The sequence below is a fragment of the Borostomias antarcticus genome (genome assembly GCF_949987555.1).
Source record: "Borostomias antarcticus genome assembly, chromosome: 13".
In the NCBI taxonomy this organism is placed as follows: domain Eukaryota; kingdom Metazoa; phylum Chordata; class Actinopteri; order Stomiiformes; family Stomiidae; genus Borostomias; species Borostomias antarcticus.
In genome coordinates, this window is record NC_140246.1 from 9164711 (window position 1) to 9177797 (window position 13087).

The 13087-nt window shown below is 45.1% G+C and overlaps 2 protein-coding genes across 2 annotated transcripts in view; both read left to right on the forward strand.

Annotated features, from left to right (window-relative positions):
• Positions 1 to 976: 976 nt before the first annotated feature.
• On the forward strand, positions 977 to 9037 carry parp12b (poly (ADP-ribose) polymerase family, member 12b; the record flags this gene model as incomplete). Its single annotated transcript, XM_084447569.1, has 8 exons — positions 977 to 1308; positions 1718 to 1853; positions 3149 to 3419; positions 7803 to 7901; positions 8029 to 8155; positions 8285 to 8453; positions 8578 to 8698; positions 8907 to 9037. 8 exons carry the CDS (start codon positions 977 to 979, stop codon positions 9005 to 9007), a joined length of 1356 nt encoding a protein of 451 aa, XP_084303695.1. The 3' UTR covers positions 9008 to 9037.
• A 2161-nt stretch (positions 9038 to 11198) lies between these two features.
• Positions 11199 to 13087, forward strand: part of LOC311316813 (UPF0606 protein KIAA1549) — a gene marked incomplete at both ends in the record, with an annotated part of 16512 nt that continues 14623 nt past the window's right edge. The window contains one exon of the mRNA XM_084447747.1: positions 11199 to 11319. Coding sequence (XP_084303873.1) covers positions 11199 to 11319 — 121 coding nt within the window. The remainder of the gene's footprint in view (positions 11320 to 13087) is intronic.

Here is a 13087-nt window from a genome sequence, read left to right on the forward strand (position 1 = left end):
TGGAAAAGGGCAGGCACTTTCCCAAAAATACAGGCTGATTGGATTAACTATCCATCACGGGCTTCTCGCTGTTGTCATATCTAAACCATGCCCGCGCAGGATGGTCTCACAAGGCTAGCGGTGCGTTCAGCCCCGACAAAACGTTGAAAAATGTTTATTGAAATGGAAACAGTGGTGTGTGGAACACCCTGTGTGTGGAACACCCTGTGTGTTACACAAGTGTTGCCCCTATGGCAGCTGAGAAGATACAGCGGGCAAGGTTTATATATCAGTCTGCTGATAGGTGCTGGGTAACACCTCTCAAATGAGAGAAAACTTACCTTAAAGTTGTTGCACACCATTTTGAGGAAAGAAACCTGGAAACTGTAGCAAAACAGTGCACACCATTTTCAAATTGACCTCAACCCTGACGTCTTCAGTTTATCGTCCATGTGTATGTGGTCCTCCACATGTCCCACACGTTGCACACATTGTACCGTATATATAAAACATTGTTCATTACACTGCACTCTGCAGTACCACACTCCATCCTGTATATAGTATATTACATCATTTGCGCCTTTCTTTTTATTGGTTATATTGTATTTGCACTGTATTTTGTATTTGCACTGTTCTTTGTATAGTTTGCACCTTCATACCTTCAATAATCAATTTAAACTAAAATGGGGGTGGCCCATAATGATGGGGCATAATTTGTAGTTTTGCCCAACTTAACCTGATTTATCATTTTAGTTTTAATTGATTATTTAAGTAACTTGTTTCTGTGATTATATATGTTATATTTTTGTGTGTTTTTCTATCGTATTTCGGACAGAAAGTGTTCCTTTTACATGTTTTCACAGTCAAATCACGTGCATTTGACTTGCGTGACCTTTATTTTGAAATGCCTGGTAAGAACGTGCCAGAAAACGAGTTTATCGCACACACCGCTTTGAGTACGAGGAACGGGTAGCTAGCTAGCTAGCTTGAAACCACAATGTCAAGCTATGCCAGAGTTATTCATCATGCAACGAGTATACTATGCGACAACAAAGGATCCATGGTCCTCCAGCAATTGCACAGGAAGGTGTTCCAGCGTTTTGACATATCAGAGGACGACTTTTGGTACATCGTGAATAAGTGTCCTCGATTCCTGGTTGTCAGAAACAGGGAGCGGACGGACGGACATTGGGGAACGGATTGCACTATTGTCGCAAAAACGTCCCTGAGACTCTGCAAGAATTATACCAAACAAGAATGCTTAAATTGCCCAGAACTTCACCTTTGCAAGTATTTTGTTTATGGGAATTGCAGATACGGGAAAGGCAGGTATGAAATCACCCCAGTTTGACTTGGTAGTGGCAAACTGGCGAAAAGGAAAAGTGATCTCGCTAGCTAGCTATCTGTGCCACAGCCACGCCCCTTTTTTTCTCTTTGATGTTGGCTGTGTGCTCGACGGTATTCTCTCCTATTGTTATGAAGCAGTAGCCTACATGGTTTTACCATCCATGAGGAATACAATAGATTTATATGCCGTATGTACAAGGACAGAACATTTATATGCGTTCATTTCTGCATGCATAACTTCTTTCTTACATGTTGTACATCACAGCTCTCATCCGTCCAGAATGTTACTGAGAAGCCAATATATACAAAGCTGAAGGAGATCAAACATGGGGCTGCCCCTCCCCCATTTCACTCTCCCTGCTGTTGCTGTGTTCCCTCTCGTTCTCTCTAGGAAGCCCTGTAAGTTCTCTCATGACGTGCATTCGGAGCACAACTATCCCCTCCTGAGAGAGTGCACACTACACGAGCTTCACAAAGAGGAGCTGTTCCTTCTGCTGCTGCAGAACGATCCCACCCTGCTGCCTGAGGTAACACACACACGCACACGCAAGCACACACACACACACACACACACACACACACACACACACACACACACACACACACAGAGTGCTTCCTCACTGGCTGGAGTCCAAACACACACCTAGAACCTGAAGTTCACAAGACTTTGCAGTTGACTTCCTTTCTCCCGGCCCTAGGTCTTTAGCCTGAAGATAGGTTTCGTTTTCCTTTACAGTAGATAACATTACGCCAAAGAGGATGTTAACACTCCCTGAGAATTGGCCAGATTTGTTGAGAAATGTCATTATTATAATTTAGTATTTTATTAATTTAATAATTATAGCACATTTATTTTTACAAATGCCCTTTTTATGTTGTCTCTTCTCCATGAGGCAGTCGAGTGTGAACTCCATATAAACGTGGGACATTTCTGCATTACAGGTGCTTCTGCTGGTTTGTGTGGCTCCTCTCTCAGGAAGCATAGCAGTGCTCTGGGTTTGCTCTTTGTTAAAGACATGCTGGAGGGGTAGAACTCTTTATCCATCTCTATCTCTTTTTCTCTCCCCTGCTTTCTGAAGAGGTCAGGGCAGTAGTAGACTATGTAGAGAGCAGGATATGCTGCAGGTCAGTTTCAGTTCCAGTGAAATGCTGCAGTTGATTGTCAGTGACTCTGTTCCAATTCCATTGAGAAGGGAATCCTGACTGGATGGCACCTCTGAAAATGAGAAGCAGCTTCACTCTCACGTGACAAAATGGAGATGTTGAAACTTCAGAGATAGTGTGTTGTTAGTCGAAAACCATAACTTCTGCAGGGTGCGAAGTGTAGCAATGAAGTAACCCAAAAAACACAAAACAGTGAAACAACAGATCGTAAAAAGATGGTCCAGTCTAAAGCCCAGTATGGGTGAAGATCGTTGATCAGTTCAGGTCCTCTGTGAGGACGAAGAGAAGCCACACGTTGGACCTGAGGAAAATCCTATTTGTTAAAAAAGAAAAGAAACAAAAACAAAAAAGTGGAATAAAGAATCGAAACAAAAAGAAAAGAGAAAAAAGAAATGTACAAAAAAAGAAAAGGGCCCTGTTGATGTGGTTTTGTCCTGTGGAATTTCCATTGCCTGAGAGGTAAAGTAGAATGCTTTGGTGTGAGGGTTGATTTCTTTTGTGTGTGTGCGTGTCCATAACAATGCACCTGTAAGCCTCCTAAAGGCACCTGATTGGCCTATAGCTCCATTTGACTGACTGTGTGTGTGTGTGTGTGTGTCTGTCTGTGTGTGGCCACGGTGACGTTGACACTGCCACCCTGTGTTCCTGACCTCTGCAGGTGTGCTCTCACTACAACAAGGGCTCTGCGCCGCACGGCTCCTGCACCTTCAGAGACAGCTGCACCAAGGTGCACATGTGCATGCACTTCGTGCAGGGCGACTGCATGTTCGGCCACAAGTGCAAACGCCAGCACATCATCGACCAGCAAGGCCGGCGCATGCTGGAGGAGAGGGGCCTGGGCGGGGACATCGTCCACGACCTGCCCTTCATCTACCAGAACATCTACCAGCTGACCAGGCCTCCTGCACCCCACGCTCCCACACCCAGAGGTAGGCCAAGAGCTGTGTTGTGTGGCGCTGAGCATATTTGCTTAACTTGGGTGTCTCCGACAGCCAGTTGACACACACATGCTGCAATGCATATAGCCCAGCCTCCTCTCATTAGTAACCTCGGGTCATCAGGCTCTCCTCTGGGAACACTCGCTGTAGCGCTGTCTTCTCCGTGTAGCATTTCATAACGGTTGCAGTTCCAGACAGTGACTATTGTGTATGATGGCGTCTAGTTCTACAAGCAAGCTAGCTAACTAACTAATGTAGTTAGCAACTAGCTTGCTAGTTGACCCAGCCAAACCTAGCGTAGCCACCTAGCTTCTAGCTTCTTCTGTGGCTGCAGCGAATGTAAGCGCTATGTTCTTCTTTAGCTTTGGCTTTCAACTTGGCTAGCTAGTACCCAGGGGGCAACAGACATGGAATGTTATAAAAGGTGGCCCAGAAATGATATCTAGGACCTTCAATGACCTTCAAGGACCACAACCTGGGTGCACAACCTGGTCACCTAGCTACTGAAACCTACAGGCAGCTGAAATTGTATCACCACCACAGGATATACTTGGCAACCGGCTGAAATTGCGAACTTTGAACAGGCATATCTCATGCCTTTTTTTACCTACAGTCATGAAATTACACACACATGCTTTTCCTCACAAGAAACAAATTTGCCTCCTTTTTTTGGGGGGAAAAACACTTAAAATCGATCTCCTAGGAATTTTCACCAATCTGCATGATACCCAGTAGACAATCTGGTGTAGGCCTAACCCCCATGCTGATTTCTCCAAAACTTTGTACAGTGGTGGAGGGGCATGCCTAATGGTAACTGGAGAAAGATGAAGCTGATTGGCCACAAGGTAGCGCTATAACAAGCCAAAATGCTTAAGGCCCACTCCTAATACCCCCCCTTAGCCCTGGCACTTGGCCCTACCCCTACATTTTGCGCGTTCACGTGTAGGGTAGTGTGTCCCATTCCTTTCAGCTTTGAGGGCTAGGGAGCATATCGAGGGCTAGTGGACATTCAAACCCCTCCAAAACGAGGGTTTTCAGATCCTGACTTGAAACCGAGGGGTAGGCTACAGTGCAATGTTGAATCTAATCTAATCAATAGAACTTTTTGTAAACAACGATTTTTGACAGTTGATTCCATGTCCAGTGTATGAAGTCCAAAAAATAATACAGTAGGCTAGCATTTTTCTGCTCTTCCCTGCTCATCTAATATCAGTGCATTTCTATGGGCAGGACTAACGTTAACAGCCGATGTGTAAACATGCTTCCTGGCTGTACAAGTGATTAATCTGTCTTGTTTTGTCCTGGAATTTGGTCAGGTGTCCAAAGCTATCTCCAAAATATCTCCAAAGCTGCTGCTGCTAATTACTTGTTAACGAAATCTCTGATCAGCTGTAGTTTGGATATTTTTGCGGTGTAAAATTAGGATAGAGGACACTACAAACCTTAAACCCCAAAGCCTTTTGGAACGCAGTTAATGTAAAGAAAAACAAAAACACCAGTTCCTAACCCACTCAGATTGAAGCTGACAATGTCATGATTTCTGATTTAAATGATATTTGTCTTGCCTTTAACAGGCATTTCAAAGCTGCAGGTCATTTATTTGACAGTGAATATTCAAGACCCCCTACTTTTCACTCTACTGCTATCAGCACTGTCAACACCGCCCCCCTGTTCTCCTTCAGCCCCTTTACATCTAACAGTGTTTATGATGCTTTGTCATCAATTGATCCCAAGAGTTCCACTGGGGAGGATAATCTGGACCCATTTTTTCTAAAGTTGGCTGCTCCACTTATAACTGAGCCTCTGAAGCACATTTTTAACTGCTCAATTTCTTCTGGCAAAATCCCAGTTGTTTGGAAATCTGCCCATGTGATCCCGCTGCACAAAGGTGGCGCTAGAACAGATTTAAATAATTACAGGCCAATCTCAAAACGACCCTGCCTAGTGAAAGTCCTGGAATCACTGGTGAATATTCAAGTAAAATCCTTTCTCTCAACCCACTCAATATTAAGTCCACACCAGTCAGGTTTCAGAGCAAACCATAGCACAACGTCAGCCATTACTCTTGTGACAAATGACATCACATCTGCTGTTGACAACAGAAAACACTGCTGTACTTTTTATCGATCTATCAAAAGCCTTTGACAATGTTGATCACGATTTGCTGTTAAAGAGATTAGCTGATATTGGTTTGAATGGGGCTGCTTGTGTTTGGTTTCAGGAATACTTGTCTGATAGACGTCAATGTGTGAAGTCAGGCTCAGTTAAATCTGATTTCCTGACATTAACTAAAGGTGTGCCGCAAGGTTCAGTCTTGGGACCAGTACTTTTTACCATTTATATAAATGATATTATCTCTACACTGTGTGACTGCCACGCCCACTTGTATGCTGATGATACTGTTGTATATTGTGTAGCTGTTTCTGTCCAGCATGCCATTGCAAAGCTACAGCTTTCTTTCAATTTAATCCAGGAGGCTCTTTTTAATCTTAAATTAGTTCTTAATGCTAGTAAAACCAAATTTATGATTTTTTCGCGTGCTAGAAATATTAATTATGAAGACATGCAAATCTCTACCGCTGGCGGTTCTAGGATAGAGAGAGTCACTGAATACAAGTACCTGGGTGTGGGGCTCGATGAGAAACTTACTTTTAAATTCCATATTGATAACCTTGCCTCCAAGCTGCACCAGAAAATTGGTTTCTTGTACAGAAACAGGTCCAGCTTCCCCTTAAGCTGTAGGAAAAGGGTTCTAGAGGCAGTGTTCCTATCAGTCTTAGATTATGGTGATGTTGTGTATAGGAATGCGGCAGCCTCAACCTTAAAGCCTCTGGATTCAGTCTACCATTCTGCTATTAGATTTATTACAGGCGCTAAATATGACACTCATCACTGTGCACTTTATGACATGGTAGGATGGCCTTCTCTCACTGAGAGACAAAACTATCACTGGTATTTATTTATTTTTAAAACCGTCACTGGAAAACACCCTTTTTACCTCACAGATTTTATCATGGAACTATGGGACCTATTCCACACGATCAAGTGAACTGCTTTTACTCAAGCTTCCCCGACATTGACACTGACATTGGAAAATCTGCTTTTTCTTTTAATGCCCCTCACTCCGGGAATGCCCTCCAACACTTTTTAAAACTTGACTCAATGCCATCATTTTTAAAGTTCAAGTCCATGATTATGCACCATTGTACATATGTCTGTAATTGTTTTAGTATATCTTAACATTTTTTTAAACTATTTTTATATTGAGTTTATTCATTTAGTTACTGTTTTTATATACCTTCCTGTGTCTCTGTCCTTTTGTTGTTGTGGTCGTTGTTTATGTTTTGTTCGCTCGTCGTCACTGTAAATGAGGGCAACCTCAGTGCCTCTCGAGCATAAATAAAGGTTTGAAATGAAATGAAACTAGTTGCCCCTCAAGCAGAAACGAAACTTGGGTCCGGTAGCTTTCTTTCAAGGAATTCCAAAATAAAAGTCATGGAAAACAATTACACAACAAAAAACACAACTTTCTTTTTTTTTTACTCACTTGGCATTGGTCCGAATGGTTTCCTGTATACTGAAGTATGAAGTCTACTGAATCTGATATATACAGAATAATATTTGGAGGGCCTATTCATCAGTTAATAAGTGATAATAATGGGCAACCTTAATCTAAAAATATGCAAGCAAAGACAGTGTCATCATATCGATACAATAATATGGGTAAGACCATAAGAGGAGAAGTCGTTTTTTGTGTGTGTTTTTTTTATAAATTGGTATCTGTATCGGCCGATCCTGAGGAAAATAATCGGTGATCGGTATCGGACCAAAAAATTCATATCGGGGCATCCTTAAGAGCTATCATGTCTCCCTGTCTCATTCTTTCCTGCATTTCAGGCAATGGAGGTTGGCTGTCTTTTTTTGAGAGGCAACAGGGAGAATAAAGTGTAAAAAAGTAATTGTTTGGTTGCTTAAGTAAATAACTAACTTTTTATGAGATATCTGTTCTCTCTTTTTAGGGAAAAAGAAACATTGAAATTCTGATTAAAATGTTTCAACTGTGAATCTGGATATCTACATAATTGTATTTGGGGTTGTAATTGGGATGGATATACTATGCGCCTCGCAAGAGCCATGTATCTACTCCCACACAGAAATTCTAGTTTCAAAACGCTCCATAAAGCGTCATTTGCATATTAAAATCACAAAATATTTCTTCCGGGGGAGGATGCCCGGACCCCCCTACCATAACTTGGTTTTGGACCTGTCACCTTTTTCACTCTCGGGAGTTTACAGGTCTGATTAATAAATTCAACTCTGTGTGTGTTTGTGCGCGCGTGTGTAACCCCTGTCCTGTATGTGTGTCACTGTCAGAGCATATAGTTCAGACAGTCCCCAGACCCATGATGCCAACAAGAGATGAGAGGAGTGACATCTGCCTGCACTTCATACGCAGAAACTGCCGATTCCAGGGTGAGCTCAGCTTCTCCTCGCCCAAGCCCCCGGGCTTTGTAGTTCCCCCAGAGAACTTGTGTGTGTTTGTTGACCAACTGCATGTGCGTGTGCGTGTGCGCGTGTGTATGTGTGTGTGTGTGTGTAGACCAGTGTATCCGAGTGCACTTTAACCTGCCCTATAAGTGGGAGGTGTTTGATGGAACCTGCTGGAGGGACCTGAGGCACATGGAGGAGATCGAACGAGCCTACTGCGACCCCCGCAACACGCACAGGTCAGGGGTTAACCCCGCTCACTAATAATAATAGCCTCTGAAATTAAATTAAAGCAAAAGTTTGAATCTTATTAAACAACCGTTGTTCTCTTTCTCCCTATCCCAATCCCTCTCCCCCCCCCCGTTCAGCCCTGGCTCTCGGCCAGTGGACTTCCTGACGATGACCAGGGAGTCGGACCCTGTGCGGCGTCTCTCCACCGTGTCCTCGGTAACGAAGCCCGCCTACTACATCTTGACCACGGTGTGGTTGTGGTACTACAAGGGCGACCACGAGAACTGGATCGAGTACGGACGGCCCGTAAGTCCACAAGACAGAGAGGGTTTACTATTTTTGGTTAAGGTGTGTTACGGTGTATTTTGTGGTTGATATGTGTTAACTGTGTACTATGCTCTAACTGTACTGTATGTTGTGTTGGGGACAGGACGATAAGCAACGCATGACGTCGGTCTCGTCCCGGGAGCTGGAGAAGGCGTATCAAGCCGACTGCTCGGCCGAAGTTACCGTCATGAAAGGCCACCGCCATTACTATCTCAGTTTCCAAGGTAACAGTGCATACACACATACTGCATTAGCTGTGCAAATAGATGACTGAGGTGTTGTTTGATTGAAAACCAGACAAATGCAGTGATCTTCACTGAGCAGGGAGACAATTCACTGCTGAGATGTCTCCCTCCCTTTTAACCTCTCCACCTCCTCTTTTTTTCCTCCCTCCCTCCCACCCTCTCTCTTTCTCTCTCTCTCTCTCCACAGACATGTACCAACGGAACCCAAAACACAACACCAAGAGGAGGGTACGCCGTCGTCCGCGCTTTGTCTCCATCACAGAGGTGGAGAACAAGACAGTGCGCTAGAGAGAGGGGGAGAGGGAGGGAGAGAGAGAGAGGGAGAGAGAGAGGGAGAGAGAGAGAGAGGGAGGGAAGGAAGGAGAGGGGGAGAGAGGGAGGGAAGGAGAGGGGGAGAGGGAGGGGGGGAGAGGGGGAGAGAGAGAGAGGGGGGGAGAGAGAGGGAGAGAGGGAGGGAGAGAGAAAGAACGCATGTGTTTCTATCATGTGCTTCTGTCTGAATGAATGAGTGCCTTCACTTTGACTAGAGAGCAGTTGGTGTGAGTGACACTGTCACCCCACTATTGTCTATTGTCACACAGAAGTGTATACTGCCCACCTGTTACCCATGATGAGGCTGCAACAACTATATTTCATGTTCCAAATAACACAAATATATATTACTGAACGAATTAGATTGTGTATTAGATTTTTTTTTCATAACTTTGTTTAGTCATGATAAATCATTGGAATCGATGATCAGTGAAAAAGTGTTATTGTGTTATTGTATGTTCAGATGTATTTTGAATGTATGTGGCTGTAATATTGTGTAATCTGATGATCGCTGTTGGTTGAACATGCAATTCCTGATGTGCATCACTGTTTATGAGAAGTTGAAGCTTTGAACATAAAACTATTGTCTGGTATTCCCTATGTGTTAAACTGCAGATTACTGAAAAACAAGTCCAATACATTTCTAAAGACCCTATGTCTTTCTGGTAAAAACAAGCCACAGTAGACTATGACATAGAAGAAATGTTCATATATGATTTTACACCATGTGTATTAGAATTTGTCGAATTTACTAAATCTCTGGTGGTGCTTTGAGTGCCAGATCCCTAGCCAATAAACGGATTATTTGATTGCCTCTAATTTCCAATGAGGACCGTCAGGGTCGGCGCAGAGATCGTTTTGCCGCAAACCCTGTCCTGGGGCTATAGGCGCCCGGTTCTATAATAAACTGTCTAGCCTATAAATAATGTGATCCATGACGCGCAATAGGTGAAGCAGCGTCAAATCTAATTTCAATAACGTGATTAGATTGCGCTGGTGAAGAAAACCATAGATAGTAGTGGGTGTGTGTGTGTGTGTGTGTGAGACGACGTGCTTTGATTCTCGGGGGTTATGTGCTCTGATTCCGAATGTGTGGTTGCGCTTTCAGCAGTGACGTTACAGCCTACCCGGGAGAATGAACGTAGCCTAGTCTACGGCGCGGTGTGCGTTGAAGAGGTCAGCCGATATCACATCTATTGAATAGGCTACTGGTGTTCATATTAGACTAGGCCATTTGTAAACCAGGAGGATTTTCCCAGCTGCGCTCATAATTTGAGTGATTTCTCTTGGCATGGGACGCGAACGCGGCTGCGTGGAGCTGGGAGAGGCGTGACGCGCCCGGACCGCCGCATCTCCAGGATGGCAGGTAAGAATCCATTAGCAGTGTAAAATAGCTTTATCAAAAGCGTTCTGACGATTATTAATAACTGAAAATGAATGTGACAGATTTCAATCTCTTGTGTTTCTGTTATCCTAATTGTCTTTTACTCAGATAATTCATTGTGTTTGCCCTTCCTGCCTGTAGCCCGGTGCTATAACAGATGCAGGTTATCAGTCCGGGCTTGCCGCCCTTTTTATCCCAGCATCTGTAATGTAGATTAGCCTAACGTGTCTCCTATTTCGGTACTGCGGTAGGCTAATGCTGGGACCGTTGGGAGCATACACCGCTTTTTATGTGTTAGGCTAAAGACAATAAGCTGGAAATTGTGTCATGACCGACTTTGTCATGATTTAAGCTATTAGGAATCGTTGTTTCACTATTCACATGATCCTAAAACAGCCAGAACGAATGCGCCGTGCTCATCGGATAGGATGGTAGCCTATACTGTACGTGTCGGCAGATACGGGCTGTGCTATTCCCCTAATGGGGTCAGTCAGCCAGCCAGCTCAGTGCGAGAGGCCGTCAGTGGGGACCCAGGATGGATGTTATCGGCCTGTCTGCCTCTGTAGTGTTAAAATAAACGTGGCCCTCTGAGTTGTAGTTAGGCTGCTATTCCCAGATTTCTCTTTTTCATCTCAAACAGGGCTGCCCAACCTACCAAGACTATGCACTTGTATGTGCAAATTAAACGGCGGCCCATTGAGGAGAGGAAGTAAGGATGGTATCCCGTGAACGTGTAGCCTACAGGCCTAATGTGACTCGCGTGCCATGGAAACTCTAATCCCGATGGCCAGCGCGGATTCAAGGATGCACCCGAGGAACTCTCCGTGCCTGCGCACAACCTGCGTGCTCATCCTTGCTGCAGGCGTGTTGGTTTCCGTGGCGACCTCCAGCGCACCTGTTGCAGGTAAGTGACGTTGGTTGGTTTTTAAAAAGGGCACTATCAGACGGGGCGAGTGGCTCTGCTGGGTCGGTTAGGCACTTGGAAGTTTGAGCTGTGAAGCGGGACACCAGGTTCACACGCCTCCCTCCTTCTCTCTCAGTCACTATCCGAATGTGGTCTACTCACTCCTTTATTTCACTCCTCCGTTGAGTCACAGAGATGGCTCGTTTAGTGTACTCCTCCATCTCTGTGACTCAAGGAGTGTGTCATCAGAGACAGATGGAGGCAGCATCTTCACTCAGTCACACATACGCACACACACACACACACACACACACACACACAGCCTCACACTTGAGCCCACGTCTGCATGTTTTATAACATACACATACACAGCCACATAGCCTACTGTAACCTACTCGGGCCCATCTCCACACGTATTATAACAGACACACACACACACGGGCCCATCTCCACACATAGGCCTACTATGAAAACACACAGACATAGGCCTACACGCCACATAGGCTACACGGCGAGCCATGGGCATTGAGTGTTAGGGGCTGATAGTCGCTGGTGATGCATCTCCAACAATGCTGATTGGATCACTGTCATCAGAGCCATGTGGATCCACTGACTGACTGACTACGTTGTGTGCTGCTATTATTAGAAGCTCAATCTCAAGTCTGATCGGTCTCCTTCTCTATCCCTGTCCCGATCTCTCTCTCTAATTAAGTTTCTCCGCTACCAACCTTTTTCGCCGTCTCCCTCCCTTCCGCTATCTCTTTCCCATTCACTCTTTCAATCTCGGTGTAACGAATTTATACCTTATGTGAGAGAGCGCGTGTGTGTGTGCGTGCGTGTGTGTGTGCAGCGTGCGTGCGTGTGTGTGTGCTGCTGTGTGGGGGCCTCTGAGCTCGCGGACTGCCGACGCGTCTCCGGCATACCAATGAGCCTTTTCCGCCACACGAAACACGTGACCGCTGTCGCAAAAAAAGCACCGCGTCGCCACGGCAACGACAAAGAGAGCACGCGGCACAAGATGAAAGAGTCCCAGTCAAGGCCAGGGGGAGGAGGGAGGAGGAAGATGCCGGACACTGTGATTTACTGTAGGCTGCTACTGCCTATGTGTGTGTGTGTGTGTGTGTGTGTGTGAGAGAGAGAGATAGAGAGACAGAGAGAGAAGGAGATGAGAGAGCGCTGTAACGTTAGGTGTAGTAGAGAGGGGGAGAGAATGGGAGGGAGAGAGTATTCCGTTTGGGCCAAGGTAGCTCCTCTGGAGTGATTTTCATGCAGATTATGGATGGATCTTTGGTGATTTAATTTAGCGTGATGGAGACAGAATCAGAATCCGTTTATTGCCAGGTAGTTTACAACATACTAGGAATATGCTACGGCCAATGGTGCATAACACCGGTGGAGACAACATTAGACAGGATGCAGGGACAAGACGGCACAGTGCAAGGACAGGACAGTGCAAATGAGCAGGGCAAAATAGGAATACAAAATACAATATACAAAATGTAGTGTGATGAGGGTATATACAGTAAGTGTACAGAGTGTAATGTGTGCAATGTTTATATAGGCTATACAGTGTGTGTGACGTGATATATGTGCGGTGCGAGCTATGTACAGTACAGTACAGTCAGCGGTCATGTGCTGAGGGGACAGAGTCGGAGGGAAGAGGCAGATGGGGACACGACCCTTGTTGATGAGGGGTCATGGGGAAGAAGCTGTTTTTATCGTGTGAGGTCTTGACCCTGATGGATCGCAGCCTCCTGCCGGAGGGGAG